Source organism: Sander lucioperca, chromosome 5, assembly GCF_008315115.2.
Source record: "Sander lucioperca isolate FBNREF2018 chromosome 5, SLUC_FBN_1.2, whole genome shotgun sequence".
Lineage (NCBI taxonomy): Eukaryota > Metazoa > Chordata > Actinopteri > Perciformes > Percidae > Sander > Sander lucioperca.
Window position 1 is genome coordinate 38,158,206 of NC_050177.1, and position 25,149 is coordinate 38,183,354.

At 39.8% G+C, this 25,149-nt stretch overlaps 1 protein-coding gene across 3 annotated transcripts in view; it reads right to left on the minus strand.

Moving 5' to 3' along the window:
* Positions 1 to 21,914, minus strand: part of hip1 (huntingtin interacting protein 1) — a 49,799-nt gene extending 27,885 nt beyond the window's left edge. For 2 of the 3 annotated variants that reach the window (XM_031293275.2, XM_031293274.2), the window contains exon 1: positions 21,597 to 21,914. In XM_031293275.2, the coding sequence (XP_031149135.1) occupies positions 21,597 to 21,713 (117 nt within the window). In that variant the 5' untranslated portion in view covers positions 21,714 to 21,914. Of the gene's footprint in view, positions 1 to 10,652; positions 11,254 to 21,596 lie in introns of those variants that run through there. The other variant, XM_031293276.2, reaches the window with a different exon arrangement.
* Positions 21,915 to 25,149: the final 3,235 nt, after the last annotated feature.

Sequence of the window (25,149 nt, forward strand, 5' to 3'; positions counted from 1 at the left end):
AAGCGACAGAGCATGTTGAGTGTATGTAGGGCGGGGGGTGGGGATCAGAATATTGGATCATAAAATAGAAACAATCATGTTTATTGTCTCTATTGAGAGTGTGGACAGAAAGCAATCATGAAACAAATAGATTTCCATTTCCAAGCCAGAAGCCTGCATTTCCAAGGAACGACTTAGGACTGTAACCAGGAAGACCGAATGAGATAGTACCAACAGTTGCTCCCGTGTGGATAATCAGAGGAATATCTGTGAAATCTACTAAGAAATGTTGGCCAGATTAAAAATGAGCCCCCTCCAACTTCAGCTCAACTTAAAGTATCATCTAACTCTTCATACAAACACTCAAAACGTTTGAGTTATATATGCATCCTGCAGACAGTTTTGAATTTATACTGATATGCACAGTTAGACAGCAATCATGACTATTACAAAGTTGTTATGGTTTGATATTAACAGGCTGAAATACAGCCACCAGTATAGTTTGGATGTTAGCTGCTGCAGAGTTGGTAGTGTTGACAGTGATTCCCCACAGTGAGCATTAGTGATAGTTGTTGGTTACAACCCACAGCATTTTTATTTTTTGGGGTTTATTCATTTGATAAAAAGAAAAACTGTCTGGTATATTATAAACAATAAGATGAAAGAGCTATGCTAGCAGCTCTGTAAGGCTGTACTTGTACTATGGCAATTTGACAATGCTAACATGTTAATGTTAAGCAGTATAATGTTTACCATGTTTAACCATTGTAGTTTAGCATGTTAGCATGCTAACATTTGCTTGAACTAAACACAAAGTACAGCGGAAGCTGATGGGAACGTCATTTTGCAGGTATTCAGTCATAAACCAAAGTATTTAACAAATTAAAATTCTGACCAGATGATTGTGCTAACAAGTTGACAAGTTATTATTAATATAAAAGTTATTACCTATTACCTATTATTACCTATAACTTATTTACATTGTCCTCCTATTACATCTTCAGACTCACAATGGACAGTTATAAAACGGAACTATCGACTAATACGATAGTTCCCCTATAGAACTATCGTATTTTTGATCCAAACATTCTTCTTCCTGAAAACCTAGTTCCCACAATGCAACTCGACTGCCGATAGTTTGATCAGAGATTCAGGAGTGTTTTGCTAGTAGCGGCTAATGTAGCCTCGATCTGCTAGCCTCAAGCAGAGATGAGGAGCTACAGCGGTCTGTTAAGCTCATTTCTATTTTAAATGGCATTCTATCCTGTCAACCTTATGTAAGTACTAGAGTAAAATTCAGGGGATCACCAACGTCAGTATGATTTATTTTCTTGAGACCATGAATGTATGTACAAAATATCATGGCAATCCATCCAATAGTTGTTGAGATATATCAGTCTGGACTGACTGACAGACACTGCCATTCATAGAGCCATGCTGTTAGCATGGCTAAAGATCCTGTACTTGTTCTTGTTTTCTTTTCTTTTCTTTATGTTCCATCAAGGTTATGTTAATCAGCCAAACAGGAAAGCTGTATGATGAGAAAAATATGAAAAATGTTCTGGCTAGAAGTTCCAGACCCACACTGTTTGAGAGTTAAAGCCGTTTCAGATGCTTTTCAAAACAAGGTGTTCTGGAGCGGCATCTGGCTGACATATCACGTTGCACATGACAAACCAAGAAAATCATACATCTCAACCCCTAAATTCAAATTATGCTCATAAAATGCTGACGTTCAAAAAAATAAAGCCAAACATGCATTTTGTCACTATGGTTTGCATGGTAAACATGAACGGTGACTGTGGTTCCTGGGGTCAGCAGAGGACAGGAGGCCTGTTTCATAATCTCACTTCCCACAGATGTCCGGAGTCTGCTCCTCCTCTTCCCGTATGTGAGCTGTCAGGACTGGTAGTTCACCGTAATCAATCATTGGAGGAGAAGTGTGCCAGGAGGGGTGAGACGGAGGCAGGAATAAAGGAGGGAAGAGGAAGAACTTGGAAGCATTTGTAGCTATAGGCACAAACCCAACACACTCTGCTAAAATCATTAGTTAAATCTCTGAACCAGAACATCTGCACCCATCTAACCTTAAATATGCTAACAGGTGTCATGGCTGTTTTGAATCTAAAATGTCCAGAGAATATTTTATTTGTAACATAACATAAACCCTTCAACGACACAGCTCAAAACAAAAACTAAACTGGGATTTAAAAGAAATTCAGCTCCTGTCTTGTCTGAACAGCAGCAGACTGCATCATCCACATACCACATCTGAATGACAAATCATCACCAGCTCCAGCAAGTTGGGAAAAAAAAAAGTTTTGTGTCCTTGGAAATCAGTCACAGGAGTGGTTCACAAAAGCAAAGTTAGGGCAAGAGGAGGAATGTAGGAATGAGGCTGCTTCAACATCATCTACCCGCCTGCGCTCGGCTCGTAGTCCTGGCGATGACGAGGATACACCACAGGGTGTGTCGTAAACATGATGCCTGACTGACCACGCTTCCACTCCTGTCATTAAACATGCACGGTGTTGATTAAACATGAGCACGGAAGCGACAAGTGCAACACCTGTTGTGTTGCATCAGCACCTGAGCCATAACTCTGGCTGTGTGTGTGTGTGTGTGTGTGTGTGTGTGTGTGTGTGTGTGTGTGTGTGTGTGTGTGTGTGTGTACTGTAAAGGTCAAACACAGCAGGGTTTACGCTGTCTTGTCCAGGCTGTGCAGAAGAGAGCTGAAAAGGTCAAACCTACAGTCTGTTTCCTCTGATCGAGACCACGAGGGAAAGGTCACCGAGTTAAATTTGAGCATCTGCTTTGTAAGACGTTACACTTCCTGTTTAGGCATGAACATTTTGTCAACAGAATTCAAACATCTCACATTTACTTTCTTATCTCATCTTCATAGCACATGAAACAACAGTGTTGCAGAAGCAGTTGCGAGGGGATGTTAATAGCAGCTCTAAAATCATTGGCAAAACACAGAGATCCCTTGCACAGCTTAATGCCGAACACATACGAACAAACGTATATTATCAATGACACCACACATGTCCTTTATGTCAACTTTAAGATAATGCTATAGGGACTGTGTTTCAGATTGCCTGTATGTAAAACTAACAAAAGAAAATTTGGTTTTATTCCAGAAGCCATAAGTGTGTGAAGTAATTTACTTGATGTATAGATTAAACTCATGGTTCACTTGCTAAATTTTTCTGAAGCTTTTAACCTAATTATGTGATGGACCTTTGACCATGAGATGTGGTTAAAGGCTACAGAAAAAAAACTAGTAGGTGAACATTATAAAATAATTTTGGCACACTAGTATTTCCGAGGTGAGGAGTGAACTACGTCTTTTTTTAAACCAAGATATGTTTCCATAAACCTATAAAACCACATATTTTAGAGGTGGTTCCTGTTATTAAGTGTCATTTTTCTCACGGTTAATGAAAAACACTATAAGACTGTTGACGGTGTAGAGGCCCTCATTTAGCATGGTGCAATCAATAATTGCAACATACTAGCTTCATTTCCACCACGAGCACGTAAAGCTAGCCAGAGCTTTTTCGGTGCTAGCGGGCTGCACTTTTCCCCCAAACACTGACTCTCATTAGCAAAAAGGGAAATTACTTTTGTGTCGTTTCCTGTCACTGTCCTGGTTGCTAATCTGTCAACATTATCTTGTGTTGTTATCAGTACAAGGGTCATCTAGTAAAAATGACACTCAAACGTTTTTATGTTTGATATCAGCCGTTGGATGTCAATGTCACATTTAAATCTCAAGAAGAGCAGTTTTCATCACTTTAATTGTTTCAATGTAATGTCATTTTAGCTCATTTTGCTTCCCCTTTCCTCTCCGTTACTTACACCCAAAAATCAAGGGATGATTGAGAAACTCGCAGTGCAACTGGTTCCCACGTGAGGATGACCCAATTAGCCCACAGTGAGACTTTGTACTTTGTGTTTGGGTTGAATGAGAGTGCCAGCTGCCTGGGACTCCTGGCATTGGCTGCTGGCATCGATGCATCAATGACCTATTAGCTCCTCGCAGTGTGGCCAGCTACGCAGACCAGCTAACAGAGTGAAACGATGAGAAATTAAATCAGAGGTGAGAAGCAGGTGATTATGAGGATGAAGAGCAAAGATCAGCTCTGTGGGGACATCCTTATACTCGTTAATGTGGACAGAAACCTCAACTCCTTTCCTCCTGAACATCCTCCCTCATGCCTTCCTTTCACCCTTTCAGCACTACACCCAAAAGTTATAATAAGGATGTATTTAATTCATCGCCAGCTGAAGACAAAACTCCTTTTTGCATCTTGGTATCTACAAAAACATCTTTTTTTCCTCCACAGCTTTGCTTTTGAACAAAGTGTTATTGATACATTGTTGAAAGCATGTTAAGTTAAGCCTGGCAAGCTCCAAACAGCCCTTCTGTAGAAAGCAGGGCATTGATATGCTGATCATAGCCTGGCTGTGTCCACTGAAGGGTCAGTGCACAGAGCCTAGAGAGAGGAAACATCTTCTGCCTGCTAAATGAAACCGCCCTCGCTCATCGATTCACTTCCCCACCCTGACTCCTCTAACCAGTCGCGAGAGCTTGTGACTAATGCATGCCTTGGCAAATTGATGTCCATGTTAGTCCTGGAGATATGTCATCGTATCATGGTCACCCCATGATGGTAGCAGAGAAAAAAACTGTGTTTTTGGTTATTTTTGTCTCCGCTATGTCAACATTAATGTTGAGATGAACCCAGTAGTGTTCAATCATGAGCCAAATGAAACGGGGCAGAGAAAATTCTGGAAAACTTGATCTCGGTGGATTTAAATTCTCATGGTCAAGGAGGCGGAGGAGGTATCCTTATGTGACCCCGATGATTTAGTATGGGAGTGGTGATTCATCTGAGTTATAGCACTATGATTGCATGACCCCAGTCATTTAGGTCTAGAGGGAGGAGGACACAGAGCCGGGAGCACCCATGACAGTATATCATGCATATCATGAGTCTATCCTGCAGTCTTTTTTAGCTAAACAAATTTATCAGATCATCATTTCTGACTGGCTCTTCCAAGTATTTAATCATAAAGTCAAGGCTTAGGTACTGTACTTACTCGATGTATCTCCAATGTCTTTGCAATATTTCCTTCCCTTGATGTATCTGCAGTTCTTGTGATTTGCTGTATCTGTGGGGCTTTAAATGTATTTGGACTAAAGCTGAAACAATTCGTCCATTAATCGATTAGACAGCTTATTAAAGGGGAACGATTAATCATTTCACTGGTTACAGCATCTTGAATGTGAGGATTTGCTGCTTTTCTCTGATTTAGATAACTCTAAATTAGGGCTGGGCGATATATCAATATTAAATCGATATCCATATATTGGACTAGATATCGTCTTAGATTTTGTATAATATTCAATCGTAATATGGCATAAGTGTTGTCTTTTCCTGGTTTCACAGACTGCATTACAGTAAAGTGATGTCATTTTCTGAACTTACCAGACTGTTCTATTATTTGCCTTTACCCAGTTAGTCAATATATCCACATTATTGGGGATTATTTATCTAAAATCTCATTGGTAAAATATTTTGTAAAAGCACCAATTGACAACCCGACAATACCGTCGCAATATCGACATTGTATTTGGTCAAGAATATTGTGAAATCTGATTTTCTCCATATCGCCCAGCCCTACTCTAAATACAATATGTTACAAAAAACAAAGTTATTTGAAGGTATCACATTGGGCACTGAGAAATGGTGATGGGACATTTTTTTTTGGACAATTGAATCTAAGGTTTTCACCCACAATGTCCAAAAAGAGAAAACAAAACAAAGTTAGTTAGTTGCAGCCTTTATTTAGACCTTGGGAACTACGCATGTGAACTGCATTTAACAAGTGTACTTGTTAAAAGCACAGGCATGCACAGAAGTTGACGAAAAAACGTAGAGAAAAAAATGACATAAAGTGCAGTATCTACAACCCTCAAACACATCGTTAAACTCCATCTATATTAGGAGTCCAAATTTAGACGTACAGGATGTGTATCCAGTAGACTATTTGATGCCATTACAAGCCCTGGCATTCTCTTTTGTCAAGCACTTGCCACAATACTACTTGAGACTGTTATTTATAAATTAGGAAATACTTGCATTGGACCTGTGTGCAGAGTCTTCCATCCTAAATATTTGCTTCCTTATCAAAACTTATCTTTTAAACCTCACCAAACCAAACTGTTGATAAATAATTACAATTCTACTTTTCCATGTAACAGTGAGCTTTTCAAACATTTGGAGATTTACTGCAAGTGTAAATGAATGGTGGTTTACAAAGCCACATCATGGCAGCAGGTGGCAACACTACTGCTGAAACTTGTCCAGCGACTGTACTGTACAGGGGGATGGGTGACCAGTGAAGGGATGAAGGGAGGAATGACAACAGGAAACACGCACGGCTGTCTGTGAATGCAGAAGCCCGGTAATGCTGAGGTGCGGCCGTGGAGTCATGGCCATTGTGGCTGACGTACTGGGGGTAGAGGTGGTAGTGGTGGGGAGGGGTGGAGGCGCTCAGTCAGGCTTCCTGTCTTGGCACACCCTGCACTGCCCATTTCCTGCCTTCTGAAAAATGCCCAGCTAGAAACCTTGCTCAGTTGACCCAGACAGCACCCGAGCAAGTCAGTCAGGCCGAACACTTCATTCCTTCTACCCTCTCACATTTCCTGTCAGATTCTTCCAGGTGTCTTTAAAAGAAACACCACGGCTTATAATAACTTCTTGGGTCTTATATTTGTAGCTCTCTGGCTTTTAGTTATGAATAAAACCGTCCTTGCAAAAGCAATTATTGAGATCTGGGAACAAGGGGACATCACAAACAGGGGGCAACAGACACGAGCAGTCAGATCTCCTCTAAGACCAAGTTGTAACAAAAAGTGGTTTTCCTTTTCAAGCTAAGCTGAATATATTCTTCACGTCACTCTTGTGTGTGTCAGTGCATTGAGAAGCTGGACATAGTATTGATAATTAAAAAGGTATCGGCTACGATGCAACTGAAGGTCACCCATACAATAAAATCAAAACACAGAATTTTGAAAAGGGAAGGAAGGTTTGAACATATAAAAATACATGCCCATTTCCTTGAAAATAATACAACTCCCCTCACGGTTCAACATGCACGACCAAAAATAAACGCTTGAAACTGAAAGCTAGTCTCACCACAGTGTGTTTCACATAAACACACATCTTCCCACACAATGAAATGGCACTTATTACAAACAAATTAAAATAAATCAGATAATATATGGAAAAGCGTTTTGAGCCCAAACATTTTTCCAAAAGTAACTCAACCCAATTCCAAAGGTCACTCCTCTGAACAGAGCCCTCTGTGTTGCTTGTTTAAGGACCATTTTACGTGGTGCATTTGACATGAACATCCGCTCTCATACAACAGTCACTCCACGCCTCTTAAAAGGGAGCCTGACCCTTTTTTTAGAATGGCTATTTTCCCTGTGTACATGAATGCACGCAGAGAAAGACCCAGCTGTGAGAAGGAACATTACAAACTCACAAAGGTCATGTTATACAGCCCTCATTCGAGGGAAATGAGGCAGTTCACATATTGATCTGCACCATTATCAGCGCAGTGAACAGAATCTGCGTTGCAAGTAATAATTCTGCTGATAAGCGATGGTGAAACATCTATGTTGTCTCAGCCTCTATCAGCCTTATTACAATCATGAAGACTGGCGGGCTGAAATGACTCTCAGTCTGTAACCTGGATATGGTTTTTCACAGAATGTACAGAGCATCTTCGATCCCATTAATAACAGGGTATTTAGTGACACAGATATGCCCAGTGGGATGACGCCGTCTCTAAAGAGCCCATTAAAAAGCATGAAAACATAGAGCTTCAGGATATTTGCAATGTGTGACCTCAGAGCACTGGGCTTCTGTTCCTGAGGGCAGAGGTGGAGGGCAGCAGCTGGTTAAACACACACACACACACGCACACACACACGCACACACACACACACACACACACACACACACACACACACACACACGATGCTGAAGGCCAGGCCGCAGCATAATTAAAGTCTCCGGCCCACACCCCCATGGCAGGTTTACGAGCCTGTCCTAATAGGACCGCTTTCTGCAGCCTCGTGTGAAGGAGTCTCGGCTCTAAAGCTCAACTTCCTGCAGGACCGGTGATGTCATGACGACACATTATAAAAGGAACATCTGTGCAGCTCAGCGAGGCTCCTCAGCCCACTTGCTTATTACTCCCCAACATTGAACACACGTGAACATCACAGTTTGTCTGTGTGCGGGGGTGCGTTTTCCTAAAGGACTTGATGGCTTATGTTGCAATCTGACACCAATTAAACTCCTGCAGCTAACAGACTGTTGTCAGTGTTTTTTTCTAAGCACAGCAGTCTGTTTGACTGGCAACTGCCAGCTCAATTTGTTACATTTGTTCAAGGAATCTTTTGATGTGCATCGTTAGAGACTTTACTTAAGTTATGTGGAGGCAAAAAAAGGCATGCCAATCAGGGACGACACTGTTCGCTCCTCTGTACATCCATGTGCCTAGATTATAAATAAATCAGTGTGCATGTTCCTTTATTTTAGCCCTTATAATGCATTTCTGTTTACTTGTTACATGTAGAGCTACAATATTTTAATTATCAATGAACCTGCCGATTATTTTCTCAATCAATTCACTGTTTGGTTAATAAAACGTCAGAAAATGCCAGTCATATTTCCTGGAGCCCAAGGTGACATCTTTAAATAGCTTGTTTTGTCTGACCAAAGGTCAACTGTTTTTTTTTTGTATGTGCAAGTGTGACAGGTACTGTACACCTAAAGTGCTACTGTGGGGAAATTAAAAATACCAGTATCGGCATTCACTGCAATGGCACTAAAAATGATTGTTTATTGGACATCTGTACAAGTATTCAACATCATGCCACTCCAAACAAAAAACATGTAAATCTTTCATGCAATCAAGTTCCTCAAAACTCTTAAATCCAGCAAGTATTTGGCTCAGCTGTGCATCACCAACTTATATGCAGTGTTGGAATGTAGAGTATGCTCGCTGACAAGGCTTGCATCTATCTAGACTTTGTTTTCATACTACCGCGTCTCACTACATGCCAAAAAGCCAAAACATAGCAGCAGAAAGAAGGCGACAATCAACCAAGGAGAACAGCTTTGAGGGGGTTCTGTTAGATTCAGAAGACTGTTTTCCCAATAACATCAATAAGTTTGCCTGTAAAGTGCAACTGAATGAAAATGAAGATCTACAGGAAGAGATTTCCCACCACTACACCTACGCCATGTCTGCGCTATATGTCCCGACTGACTTCATGTGGGCAGCTGGAATTTATTTCAGAAATCAGAGAGTGATTTTCCTGTTCCAGTTATCAAAAGAAACTGTCTGGATTCTGTACCTCTTCATACATTTGCCACTATGAATGTGTACAATTTCTTTTTATGTTTCTCAGAGTATTTCCTTCAATACAAAACTTTCTTAGCTGAGGATCATTGGAAAGAGGACTAGGGGTGTGCTTGTATCACCCACCCTCCCCCACATCTACTATAAAAGGGCTAAAAGTACACCCATCCATCCATGTTGGCAGTGAAAGGCCGGTCTTGTTGCTTTGGCTTATGTGCACCTGCTCCAGTACACTCTGGACACTTTAGCCAGCCTGTTAGCCTCTATCACATCATTCACAGCCCTCAAAGGAAAGGAAAATTAAATGCACACAAGATTTGAGTTGGGTTAGCTTCCACGCACCATTAAATATTGTTTCTACTGTCCTGCTTGTAATAAAGACAATATACCATCTCACTTTACTTTTAATTAATACCGATTGTCTCTTTAATTTGTTAAATACGCTGGGAGCTACACAAAGACAGAGTGTCTTTGAGGTTTGTCTCCAACAAACATCAATACAATCTGCAATTGATATTCATGGCACATGTAAGCTGTTCTTTGCTGAACTTTATTTTCACTAACCTGCAGCTGGAGACTGAGCTGTGTAAAAAGCAGAACGCACTGGGCAACAGATGGGCACTGCGTGGTCTTGGACCCCCAATTAAACTTAGTTAAAGCTGCATATGTCCATGTGTTAATGCCATGTCCACAACATAGGATACAGTTTTGGTTGCTGTTGTTTTATCAGCCTTGTTTAACAGTCTTTGTACAGTTAAACCTGTGATCTCAGTGTCTTAATGTGATCATTTTCAATACATTTAAGTGGATTTAAACTGTTCTTCCATTGAGCTGGGATCAGACCCACTTCAAGAACCCTGTGCCCATATTGCTGGTCGGACCTTCAACAAAATCCAAACTTCCTATATATGCCCACATTTATCTGCAATAATCGGCAACAAGTATCCGCTTGTTGCCGATGATTGCATTAGGGCATATTGGGCATAGGAAGTATACATATTTATATATACACAAGTATAGAGCATAATATACAAGTAATCGCACAAACAGCCCGTGTGTGTGTGTGTGTGCGCGCAACAGGACTTCTCGGACACCACCCCCACCTCCACCTCCAAAAAAACATGCAAAGTCTCAGTGTATGTCCTGCTGTCGGTGATTTAAAAAAAAAAAAAAAAAACATTTTTCAAGAAAACAAAACAAATCTGTTCTTCAGCACTTACGATTTTACTGAGATCCATGATCGTCCCCCAAAACGACGATTGAGGATCCTTTGAGCCAGAGAGGAGATCCGCTGTATCCTAACGCGGAGTAATTAGTAACGGGAAGGCGACTGAGGCAACAAATGCATTTGCGAGGAGAAAGGGGGGGGGGGGAGGTGGAGCGGGCCGTTAGCTCAACATGTGTCCCGATTTGGTATTAAAATGCTCCCCTAGCCTTCCTTCCTTCCTTCCGCGTCCTTTCTCCTTTTTCTCTGCGAGCCCTACGTGCTCCCTTATCGGCGAGGACTTCCAGCATCCGACAGCCGACAAGCCGAAGCTCTCCGGGAGGAAAACACAAGAGGACTACCGCTGGTAATACCCGCTCATTTCAGCTTCACGTTAAAACCCACCCTGCTTGTATGTATCAGCCCACATAGCGGCTAAGACCAAGACAGTAGGCTACCTTTATTTTGCAAATAGCCCGCTCTCTTGTTAGACAATAGTAGCACGGAGCCTGCAGAGAGGGATGGCTTAAACCCTGTGGTTCCCAAGCTGGGGTCCGGGGACCGAAGGGGGTCCTGAAAGAGGGGAGGTGATGTCCAGGAAATGAGAAAACAGCTGCATATCCATTGGTGCTCCTTTTATTAGCAGGTAATGTGATCACCAATTCTTTTGTTTGGTTCACCTGGCCTGCAGCAGAAGACTGCAAAAAATAAGCAAACATCTTGGAGGATGTTCCTTAGGGTGATGACGTCAATATTGTCATTCATTAAAGAGTTGTTTTCAAGAAAAGGTGTGGACACCCTTCCGCCTTCTCTCATGCTCAGTGTGCCACACCACATACACAAACAATAACCACAAGTAGCTATTGTTATAACACTACTAACACATATTGATTTAAAATAAATATTACATGACTGCACATGCTTCATTTGGTTTTTAAAGCGCTGAGGCCTGTGGGAAGGGAAAAAAGCTCAGCTTTCACCATGAGAGCAATTCTAGGTAACTGATGCCCCCATCTGGTTTCTCTAAGACTGTCAACCATTTTCTGTCTTCACGGCACAGTTGTGTTTGATGTGAGCCTGATATTTTAGAGTTTTACAATGGGCATTTGTCACAGAAGACATTTTGACATGTAGAAAAATCACAGGTGTGAATTTAAAAAAGAATGAATTAATAGCTGAATGCCATTTATGCTTCAGTTTCAGGGTCTTGTGTTTGGTTTCTGGTATTGTGCATGCTGGCTCTCTGTCACAACTTACTGGGACACTTTAAACCATCGTTAATGTTATTATTAGAAAACAAGGACTTGAAGAAAGAGAAAATCCCGCACACTGCTCTTGCTGCAGCATCACTATCTATTAAAGAAAACTAACGTTTCGGTCCCTCTGGAGCTTCGTCAAGAGTAGTTTTCTTTAATAAATGGTGATGCTGCAGCAAGAGCAGTGTGCGGGAATTTCAATTTCTTCAGGTCCTTGTTTGTGTCCTACGCACCTGCACAGAAGAATTGTTTGGATGTGCAAATTATTTGCGAATTATTACAAAACATCAAAAAGCACTAAGCACACTTGTTTACCATTATAGCTGAAGTCCTGTCCTGGCATTTTTGTTTTTTTCAATTTCATTACAATTCTTACAAAAGAAGACACTTATTTATTCCCTGATTTAGTTGAATAAACAGTTAGTATTGTGGAACCAGCCATGTTTATCGGTGTTTTAAGTCCCCAACGTCTCCTTCCAGGCAGCACTGCCTGGAAGGCACTAGGATTAGGCAATGGTTATGGTTAAGGTTAGGGTTATGTGCCTTGAAGTCAACGGTCGCAGCGCTGCCTGGAAGGAGACGTTGGGGGCTTAAAACACCATCGAGCGCCAGCCACAGACAGAGAAGTGGCTGACACTTTTCCTCCCACATCCTCAAACTCATTCTTTTCTTGTGGAGGTGGAAAGTTTATAACCATCATCCACATCATCTGTTCTTTTTTCCTGCGTGTTACAAATACTGGATGCCTTCACAGACAGTATATGCTGAAAATTGTCAGGGACATTTCCTAGATTCCGTGTGAGAAAGGACATGAGGTGTGATATGGGTGGGAACTTGGGCAAATGCTCACAAGAGCTCAGAGTTGACTAGCATTGCTGTAACTTATACAGTATATGTCCTGTACAGCTGATTAAAAAATGCTAAAAACAATATAACGCAGTAAAGATCAGCACTACTATTAATTATGATCTTAGTAAAAACAATATGGTTACATTAACATTGTTTTAGTTTTAACAAAAAATGAGCATTATAAGCTTCATAAAGGTTGAATATGTGGCAGAGCTGCTGTACTGGATTGCATTAGATTGCAGGTGTACTTAAAGTTGTCAAAGAGTGTATGTTTCAATCAATTAGAACTAAACTGATGTGTAATTTACTGTATTTGTGGAAATTGGCATGTTACAGCAGCAATTTGATACATAAATACATACATACATACATGATACATACATTAACACTTTAGGAGTTTTAAGTGTTAATATGAATTATCCAATCGGACCTTTAAGTCATAGATTACCGTTCCGGGTAATTCAACACCCTGTTGGGATTCTAATTCGCAATAATGACCGGCTTGCTCTACATTATCCTCTTCATTACAAGGCTAGTACTAAGAAATGAATAATTTGCCACAAAATATTGATTTTAATTTTTATTTTTTTTATTTTTATATAGGCATCGGTATTTGATGATCTGGGAATGAGAACGAGTTGTTGAAACTGATGGCCCTGCTTCCTGTTCATGTCTCACTGGCTGGCTGATTGCTGGCGACTCGCCGCTGCTATAAAGTCAGCCTACCTGTCTACCAGAGAGGACAAGTTGGCTGTTAGTAAGCTTATGTTAGCTATGTGTTAGCAAGCTAAGGCACTTGCAAACATAATACTGAATAGCTTTCTGATTTATCCACATTCCACTATAACACAAGTTGCATACTGTCAAAATGCTTAAGGTTAATTTATAGAAATATAGTTAGCCTAAAACTGACATATGGGATGATAAATGTCAGAGCCCACGTAACAGATTAGATTAGATTATTATTTTGGGCATTTTAGGCCTTTATTGGATAGGACAACTTGAGACGTGAAATGGGAGAGCAAGGGGGAATGACATGCAGCAAAGGGCCGCAGGTCGAAACCGAACCCGCTGCGGTAAGGACTGAGCCTTTGTACATGGGCCGTATGCTCAACCAGGTGAGCTATCCAGGAGCCCCAACGTTATGCATACTTAGTATCAGGATCCCACAGTTTTCCAAATGTTCCTGCTGACGTCTCATGTCTTATTGCCTGTACAGTGTTTCCCACACATAGACTAATTTGTGGAGGTGTGCTGCACTATCAACACTGGCCGCCGCACATTGTGTTTCGTTATTCTTTTTTTTTTTTTTAAACGCTATTTAAAACACGTTCAGCTGCATTTCCTTTCCCTGCTCTCCTCCGTCTCTCTGTCACTTGGGTCTTGCTCACACACACACACACACACACACACACACACACACACACACACACGTCTGTCTCCATAAAGGAGAGAAGACGGCTGGCGAAATTCACAAGTTCACGAAAGGTTGGTATCTATCTCGTGAACACCTTTACAGAATCACACATTAAAAAGTGCTATAAAAATATTTTATATTCTGAATACAATGTTGTCAGTGTGTTAATGTTGGAGTCCCCACCCGACTCTTAGCAAACAAGCGATTGTGCCTGCTTTAGAAAGTCGCAAGTTTGCGGTAAAATGCAGTTGGGATGTCGAGGTCAAAACACTATGTAGCAGTTGTGAATCAAATACACGTATTATAAATAATGTTATGTAATTTTTTTACTCTTACACAGAATGTTTACTGCTTCAATCCAGATGAGCATTGAAAAGTATTTTCCGCAAAAAAGGCACATGTTGAGGATAAGGACCAGCCTGAACCGGAGGTATCAGTCTGAAACAGAGCTGAACAGTCCGACCAGTGTAATTAGTTATGTTATTAAGTTGTTTACAATATTTTCAGGCTTCAACCAGTGAAAGACAGGGTCAGGGAGAGAGAGAGATAGATGTGTTAGGCATTGAAGTAGGAGAGGAGGACAGCATTGCTTTGTAATCTGTGGGAAACACTGCTGTATCCACTTTTGTCTTCCTAAAAGCTCAGTTTTTCAGTTCAGCAGCTTATAAAAACCTAGTTATGGGTTCTTTAACCTGTTGTTAGTGCATCCCAACACACAGCAGCTTTTAGGCCTGTAGGTTGTTTGATAGCAGACGGAATTGACAAGGAGGCCCCTTCATGCAATACAAAGTCAATGGTGATTGACTAATCAGAATTGAGTATTCAAAGCTGTGTAATGAAGGGCTTTAAAGACCAAACATTTTCATTATTATTATTATTATTATTAATATTAATGTCACTACTAGTAGTAGGTTTTCTAATAAAAATGGTTTATTAAAGGATAATAATGCTACTCTTGTCATGTAGATCCCACCAGAAATAATACGCCTAAAAAAATTTTTAAACCAGGCCACTGTTTTAAAAAAGGCTTTTCTATACAATCACAGGACATCAGCTGATTGATCGAGACCAGGCCAGCCACGATAATCAATACGCTACTCATTATACCATTGGTGCTGCACATTATACCTCCAGGCTGTTCAACATAAACAGTCTGTCTCCAGACAATGCCGGCTCTTTTCCACTGAATCTCTTCACTTCCTGGTACGGCGTGGGCCCTTCGTTGTGAGGGCAGCCTCACAGAGCATTTCTTACATACAGCAGTCCCACTCTGTCTCTGTCTGGCCTTCACTCAGCCAACCAAAACCCTTCCCCTTTTAATACAAATTTAAAAGTTTTCTCTCCTCATCACCATCTTTCCATTCCAATTAGCTTCTAAAAAAATCAAGTTAAGCATTGATGACACAGAGTATCTTCCTTCCTCAAATATTACACATTTATAGGGTGAAGGACAAGGAGTAAAAATGATGGTTTTACCTGACCTGTGTGGATGAGGTTCCAACTAACTTGCCCGTTTAGTGCTGGAGACTACTCATCAAACATCACAAAACCTCTTTGTGTAATGGTGACATCACATGTGGTTTTCTTATGTTGTATTTAATAGCAACAGAGGAATTTTAGTCTTTAAGTCCTGCTAAAAATTAAAGTCTGTCAATGCCTAACAAATATAAACAAAAATATGTCCGGCTTTGAATGTTACAACTATGCAGATTCTGGAACTGTCCAATTACACATTTGGTGCAGATATGGGATATTCAGCTGATACCTCTGATATGATAACGTTTTGATATAACTTAAAAAATGTAGTTGCAGTAATAAAAGTGTTCCACATTAAAGTTCTCTGAAGCAAAACATGGTCTGTGTTGAGCAAACAGGCTAAAGCCTGTGCACAGGGGTAAAGTCTACTCATGCAGACTGACACTGAGGTTAAAATGTGTAGTTTTTCAGGTCAACTCTATGTCTCCCAATGCTAAAGTCCAATACAGAAATGATCCAGCATTTTGTTCAAATCAACATATGTTTCCACCATCTGTACATGCTATAGGATTCTTAAATCAGTCTGTTGCATTAAAGCAGGTTTGCAGAGGATATTTGGGCTCAGACTGTCAGACAATAAAAAGGTAAAATTCTGAGTGCGTCCTTTCTCTTTCATTCTGACGTGTTGTATAAATTAACAACTATCCATGCGAGTTGGCATGAAGCTCCAACACTACGCTTCCACAATAATCAATGAAACTGGCTACACCGTGCATGAGAGCAGCACGCAAGTGGTGCGAAAGCACTGCGGAGATCAGCACTACAAGCGTTAAAATAGGACAGTCTTCTATTATGTCAATTTTTTTTTTTTATTAAACTACCAATATACAGAAAATTACTAAATGATTGTCAATGAGTTTATTGGCAGCTTATTGAGTTTGTATTTTTATTTATTGTTTCCTGTCACCTGTGCCCTTTGATAATAGCATACTGAATGATAAAAGTAAAAAAAGAAAAAGAAAAGATGAGCGATAAGAGCTTATTGACCTAACGTTAACTCCATTAGTCAGTGCAGAATGTAAATTATTATTTAAAATGAGGAAGCAGGCTAATTTGCAAACCACACGCTTACAGGTTTCAGTCTGACTTTTGACCTTTGCTCTATGTAAAACAAAAAAAACACTCCATCTCTGTCTCTCTCTCTCTTTCCGCTTTACTGTGCTGTAAAACACAGATGAGAACTCCAAAACAATGTGTAAATCAAAGCCATTGTTAATGCCGCCAGGAACTCATCGTTGCACTATTCTACAGCCAGTTAGTGCAATGAGGCCACAAACCACCGCCTGCTGTTTCTGCCGCCTCAGTGCTTTTAATGGTCTCGCTTTCATGCTTGCATTCTTGTCTGTGTGTACTGTATGTATGCGGATATCCCTCCATAACTTCCCTGCACTTTGAATTGCAGGATGTAAATGAAGCAAAGGAAGACTCCAGACAATAAACGATGGAGGGGAGAACAACAAGGCAAAGAGAAAGACAAAATACAGTGGAGAAAGAGAGGCAGAGAGACAGGGTGATAAAAAAATTCTTGTCTATGTCTGCCCTGCTGAGTCCTGCTTGTGCCCGAGGCCCAGGGCAGCAGAGAGGCTCCTCCCCCGAATTCCACAGCTGCCAGGGCACCGAACAGCACTAAAAGAGGGTGCAATGGCTAAGGGTTGTTCATTAATGGAGGTCCATACTGTATCCCAGTGATTCCCAACCAGGGGTACTTGTAAACAAGGGGTACTTATGCAGCTGCTAGGAGATATGTGTGAGAGATTATGGTGTAATCAACTAATTTAAAAAAAATTAGGCCATTTAATTGTTCAAATATATATTTACAATGAGAACACATTCAGTCAGATGTAACAATTGAGAGTGCGTAAAAACTAGTTAGCAGCCAGCAGACAGGAGGGGCAGTTAAATGGTTAGCTAAAAGTAAAAGATAAACGGAAACAGATAAAAGTCATGGATTAACAGTTAAAATAGTTAACTAACGGATAAAGTTGAAATAATTAGCTAAAAGTAATAATAAATGGTTGCAATTGTTAGCTAAAAGTAATGGATAAATGGTTGAAATTGTTAGCTAAAAGTAATGAATGAATGGGTGAAATTATTAGCTAAAAGTAATGAATTAGAAGTTAAAATAGTTAGCTAAAAGTAAAAGATAAAAGGAAGTAGTTAGCTAAAACTTGGATTAATGGTTGAAATTGTTAGCTAAATGTAATGGATTAGCAGTTGAAATTGATAGCTAAAAGTAATGGATAAACAGTTTAAATTATTAGCTAAAAGTAATGGATTAGCAGTTAAAATAGTTAGCTAAAAGATAAAAGGAAATAGTTAGCTAAAACTCGTGGATTAACAGTTGAAATTGTTAGCTAAAAGTAATGGATTAGCAGTTGAAATTGTTAGCTGAAAGTAATGGCCAAACGGTTTAAATTTTTAGCTAAAAAAAAGATTAGCAGTTAAAATAGTTAAACTTGAAGATACACGGTTTAGATTGTTAGCTAAAAGTAATGGATTAGCAATTAAAACAGTTAACGGTGGCTAAAAGTAATAGATAAACTGTTTAAATTGTTAGCTAAAAGTAATGGATTACCAATTGAAATAGTCAAGGTTGGTTAAAAGTAAAAGATAAATTGTTTCAATTGTTAACTGAAATTATAAAAAGGTTTCAATTGTTAGCTAAAATGACTAAACCATTAATGTTAGCTAAAAGTAATGGATAAACAGCTTAAACAGGTAATAGATACAGTAAATGGTTGAAAAGTCCAGCTTCTGCTACTCCAAGTGGTAGTATAATGAATGCAGACTTGACCTAACCGACCATAATATTGACAGTTTAATGAGATAGAAAAGGTCACTAAACACTGCTGTACATTCACACCAACTGCCAAACAAGCATGTCTTTAAATAAACAGGACTCATCAATGACATCCGTGTGGACCAGTAAAGAAGAAGGAGGTGGCTGGCAGCCAGTCTAATTTTAAGGCCTTAATTATGTAACATACAATGTGGTGTCACCCAGGGGCTCACGCTGCATGTCCCAACTGAGGAACTGGTGCCCCAGAAGTTTTCCACAAGCACTAATTTTGGCTCATATCGGTCCAGAGATTACTACCTACACCAGCTTTCAAATGAAAAACCCTGGCCTCTGACAGCTTGGAGATGGTTTTGCAATCTAGGATAGGGTTGGTATCTCTGACATTTTGGAGCCTTAAAATAAAGATTATAACAAGTGTTTAGTACTAACTTGTTATTTACTTGTTGGTTTTATTCTATTGAGAACACAATAGAACACCAAAAGATGGAATGCCGTTCAAGACAAACACACCAAAGATTAAACCCCCTAAACTCTAAATTAAAGAGTTAGCTGCTATTATGAGGCGAAACATGTCATTAAAAGTAGGCGCTGTGTGCTATAGGGATGCCCTGTTTCTTTCTTTTTATAACCCAGTGTGGACACTATGGCAGAGAGGATTTTGAACACACCCTGGTTGTTTACCCAACTCAACGGAGATATAGGCAAGCACTTCTCAAAATCAGCATTTTACACAGCTATGGCTTTACAGTAGTTGAGCCTGCTGTCCGCAGAGCACACTGCTCATAGCTTGTAACTGTAGGTTGCATGTTGAGAAGGACATACAGTATAATCCGCTGTTTACCCTGGCTTTGTACTGACATACTGCTGACAGTCGGTTCTCTAGTGACACATTTCTCTACATGCATTGCAACTGATTATAAAAGTTATTCTGCTCTGTAGTTAACACACTCACATATCGGTAGCAACCAACCTTAACAACTCAAAAAGTTGCTTGTTCCAGTCTTCTGTCATAATAATATTAGTCTATATCCATGACGTTCCACTTCCGGGATTGCTCCGGTGCCGCAGGAAATTCCGCCGGATGCATGTCTTTTTGCCGATGTCCGCTTCCTTACGCTTTCTTTGTGTTGGAAATTTAAACTATGTTTGATTCATGAGGACTATGGTTAACTGCTCCTCAGATCTCTGCATGGTAAATTGAGACAGCTAGCTAGACTATCTATACAATCTGAGTTTTCTCTCACATGACTAAAACAACTTTTGAACGTACACGTTCCACCAAAACAAGTATTTTGCAGCGGCTCTGTGCGGAGCTTAGCGCCGCCCATGACAATTGTGATTTATTTAAAGAAATGCCAATTAACTGGAGCACGTTTTTTCTTCCATCCCAGAATGCTGTGTGGACTAGCCAGACCCTCCTCCGCAGCGTTGTGGAGGAAGGTCTGGCAATGCGAGACTACAATAATATGGAAGACCTTCATACTTAACATGGGCTTATTAATACAAACATGTATTAAGCTTTCACTGCATTGTATTGCTTAAAAGAGATGACTGGAGACAACAGAAGCAGACAGACAGATATGCAGACAGACAGGAGGTGAAAGCCAGCCACCCAGCAGATTTAGGAAGCTTTAGAGCACAACAGATCACATCAGATTATCTCTCGCTGATCCCCTGTAAAGCAGACAGCAGATTCATTGATTCCTGCACCGCCTGCCATGGCTCTGGATCCCCCAGTCAAAAATCAACCAAATGAAACTGGCACAATTGGTATCAAGAACAAAACAGCTGAATGTGCTGCGGTCTAGTCACGGAACACTAATAAATAATAGCAAATCAAACTTGGGCTTGTTTTATTTTGCATGGATATTTTCACCCTCCTTAATGGTAGCAGTGAGCTGATCAACTGCAAAGCTCTGTGCTTCGTTTAAATTATCTCAGATAAATTAGAGATATATTCCATTCAGACAAATTTCTTTTTACTTCAATTGCCACAACACATGTTATCAGGACTCGGAAGAAATTATGTACATGTATTGTGTTGTGATCTAGGAGCCAATTTTGCCTTGACACACTTTCAGAGGGTGGGATCTTAGGAGCCTGACAGTGACCTAGTGACCAGGCTTGGCTCAGGACACATAAAGCCACCATGCGTCTCTCCCAGCCACTCTAATCCATACTGCTACTGTTCCGGATGGGAGAGGCGTGGGAGACTGAGAGGGGGGTGGGCAAACTATATGCAACCATCCAGACGCAGAATTGCCAAATACCTACTGTCCAATTTAGCAGCCGCTGTAAACGGGAGAAGCATGTTGTAGCACTATGTTGCAGCACTACCACAGCAGTTTGTGCTGCCTTGATTTATCTGACCTACTTTCTGCCCCCTTTCCCTCCCCTGTGCCTGGTCTGGGGAGAGGGGAGGGGAGACCACCAGGCAGGAAGCAGCAGGCTCCACAGCATAACAGCAGCCTACATACATATGCTCATTGGGAGAGTCCTGCAAAGACAGATGTAGCTTTTAAAGCTACACAGCATTCATTATTCACCAGAAGCCATAACAGAAAACTAAACAAAATAAACAAAGATCTCATCATACCATCATCACTGATCCTGCCTTTACTGGAGACCTATAAGGCACCGACATCCTGTCACACTTGACTCAGCTCCACAAAGCCTCAACTTGCCTCCCTCTTTTTCTGGTTTATCTAGCAGATATTCTAAACAGTAGAGATATCTGAATTCAAAAAGGCCATTGACCTACATTTCAACAGCTCTTTTGTTGTACAGTGGACTCATTTGTATCTCTGCTGATCACAGGCAGACATCAGGAAAGGCAACACTGTCTAACCCATAATCTGGATCAAGTACAGGAACAGCGGAGTATCAAAACTAGATGGATTCCCTAAATATGTCAAATGCGGTTATTGTGCGTCAAGACAAAATCTCACAATGCATAGTTTAATTAAGGAGCTGACAGCAAACATTCTGACATGACTACTCCCACCGTATAAAGCGGCAAGGACTTGGCTTCATCCCACGCTTTCAGGAAAATAATGCTATCATTACATTAATGTGACCCCCCCCCCACCCTCTGCTCCATACCTGCCCTCTCTCAAAGTTTTCCTTCTCCAGCTCCAGGCTGTTGGCCCCTCCAGTCCGTCGGATCACTTTGGGAATAGCGTTGGGTACTTGCTGCATGGAGCTTTTCACTCGATCCATTGTCGTCTTTTTTCACAGCAGCGAAAAAAAACTTTCAGCCGATAAAAAAAAGGCTAGACTGTAAAACAAATTAAAAAAAATAAAAGCTGCACTAACTATGGCGGGCAGCAGTCCATGCTGGGCTGGACTCGTCGCCCCTTTCACAGGATCATTTGGCCTCTCTGTCCACCACCCCAGTCAATGACAGGAGCAGTCTGAACGGCACCAGTGTAAAGTGAGCCAGGCTTAGAGGAAGGGGACCCTTCCGCTTTTCAAAATAAAACCCCTTAGCCGACGTTCTAGTCTGTAAATCAGAGATCTTCAACAGGTGGTCCGGGACCACTAAGGGGTCTGCAGAGTTACTGCAGGGGGCACCAAAACATTTTTGAAATTTAAAAAAAAAAAAATTAAAACGTCTTAACATGAATCCAACATATTATTAGCAAATATAAAGCACCCTATTAGTTAAAAAATTATAGGCTTACTAAATAGATAGATAGATAGATAGATAGATAGATAGATACTTTATTCATCCCAAAGGAAATTTTAGGCATCCAGTAGCTTACACAACCATAACACAACAAACACATAATACACACATATATCACACATACATAAAAATAAAAATAAAAATCACTCACAGAAATGCAATGACCATGATAAGGTGCTATGGTAGACTGTGTGCAATGGTGATAGTGCAAAAGTGAACAGTGCAGGGATTGAACTGTGCAGTAGAGTATTATTAAATATTAACTATGACTATGAAATATTAACATAATAACATATTAACTGACTGATTGGATAAGAATAAGAACAAAATATAACAGGGAATAAGTTAAAAGATGTAGATGTTATGACCACAGTCCAGATTGTGTACTAGCCTACAGGTAAGGTAGTCACTAAGGTAGCCATTCACAGATACAGTTAATCCTGAGGATTTAGTGTACCACATGTATGTTTAACATTAAAAAATGATTTATAAAATCATGCCAACAATAATTATTTTAATAGCTTAGTATTGGGTGGGTGGGTGGGTGGGGGGAGGGGTCCCTGCTCCGTCTCTCTTTTAGTTAAAAGGTCCTTGGCTTAAAGAACGTTGAAGACTAAAGCTGTAATGCGTGAAATGAAATTAGGTCCAATTCTTACATGTAAAACAAGATTGTAGTGTCATAATTACTTGTTACTAATTAACTCAAATGCGTATTGAACTAAAACCCGGAAGGTCTCCATTTACAATAGATGTATTTGGATATTTTCTCTGGCAACTGTCACTGACTCCTCCCAGTGTTGTAGCCACTGGCTGGAGCTGCAGCAGTTGGGATTTTTATTTTCTAGCCCTGCCCAAAAGAAATACTCCTGCAGTCTTATCGTACAGATATGACATATACATCTTAACAAAAAATATGGCTGGGTTGGGGAATTCAGGCAATTTCAGGAACAGTGATATTTAGTCTTATACTTTTAAACTATTGTTGTATATTATATTGCAGAAGTAAATTAAGACAAAAAAAAACACAATAGATATAGAAAATGCATTTATTATAGTTGTTGAAATTATGCTTGTTGTTGTAGGCAGCAACAATTTAATGGGAGAAATCATAATCCCTGCCCTTTTGCTCTAACAATCTCATAGTAATATGCAAGGAAAATATTTGAATCTATTAAATTTAATATAATTTAATCAGGTTCAATTCCTAGTTACTGACAATACAGTACTTTTAATGCCATACGCTCTGCAGGAAACAAAACAATGAGTTCCCTTATGGTGTCCTGATTAGTGCTACCACAACTTGTCCAAATAACAATAGACAGGTACTGAACAGTCAGCATCAGTGTGCCACTATCAGCACTGTCTGAGTAGTGATGTAGTATGTTATCAAGTATTGTCATTAGACAATATTTTTTATAAGGGCTTTTTGCTGTAAACCACACAGTCCACTCGGATCAGTTTTGGTAAGGAGCTGGTTGAAGAGAGCTGATCCTGCTCTTGTATTCCCTGGAGGATATAGGCAAGCAATGGATGATATCTTGTCAGTGATCATATGATGAATGAATCAAAACTGCAACAGACTCAGCCTTTGCTCTCAGTCTTAGGTGGAGCCTGTTTGCTCTGCACAACTCAAGACTACCATCTGTTGGTCAAACATGGGAACCAGAAGTCAATGTACATTTAATTAAGCTTTTGTCTACACAGTAGCAAAGGCAAATCCGGTTTTTCACATTCACAATAATAAATTATATATATATATATATATATATATATATACATATACATATATATGTAAATATATGCTAGATATAAAAGCATAAAGATAAATAAACGGTGGAAGAAGTACTTAGATCCTAAAGTAAAAGTACCAATACTACAATGTAAAATTACTCAAAGTAAATGTCCTACATTGAAAATCCCACTTCAGTAAAAGTACAGAAGTATTATCAGCTAAACGTACTATAAGTATCAAAAGTATAAGTACACATTCTTGAAAACTGGCTCCTGTGACAGACATATTATCATATATCACATTATTAGATGTTTTAAATATCATTTAACTGTTGTTGGTCGAGGTGGAGCAAGTTTGATCTATTTTTTTTTATCTGAGTGGTCGTGAGAATATTAATAATAATATTAATGGGGTAGGAAAGAACAAAGAAATTCAAGTTCTGCAGCTCAAATCATATTATAGAATATTTTTTGTGAAATATCAGAGTGTTACTCTTTGGGCCTCAACCAATTATCTAAATGAAACCATCTGAGTCTAAGTCTGGCCGGGATGAAATGATTCTTCGGTGGAACTGCTAACATCTAAAATGGGACAAGGGACACCAACCAGATACAGCTTTTTTTGTAGGGGCCACAAGCCAAAAAGGTTGGGAACCACTGGTTTTATCTTTAACAATGCACTATAAGCTTATGTAGAATCTTAAACTGGAAAGTAACTAGAAACTATACCTGTCACATAAATGTAGTAGATTAAAAAAGGTACATTAAAAGGGATAAGAGAGACTTTATTGTCATCCATACAGTTCAGTACAGTACATAGAGGAACAAAATTGTGTTTCCCTGATCCCCAGTGCAAACAAATAAAAAATAATATTTAAGGTGCAAACAACAAAATACAAAAACAGGTACAGAACAAGATACAAGACAAGGTAGGCTACAGACATATAGTGCAATAACAAACATGCAGTGCAATGACAGAAAAATAAAAATACAGGTAGTGTAAATAAATGTTAACAAAGGTAAAGTGATAAACAACAGTAAAAACAGTTTTTGGGTCCTTGAGAATATTTATGTAGTAAGGTGCAATAGCATTTATGGTCCAATATTACTACATTGTAGTGGAGTAGAAATATAAAGTAGCATAAAATAGAAATACTCAAGTTAAGTATAAGTACTTCAAATGTGTACTTAAGCATAGTACTTATGTATATGAGTATACACGGTTAATATAAACTT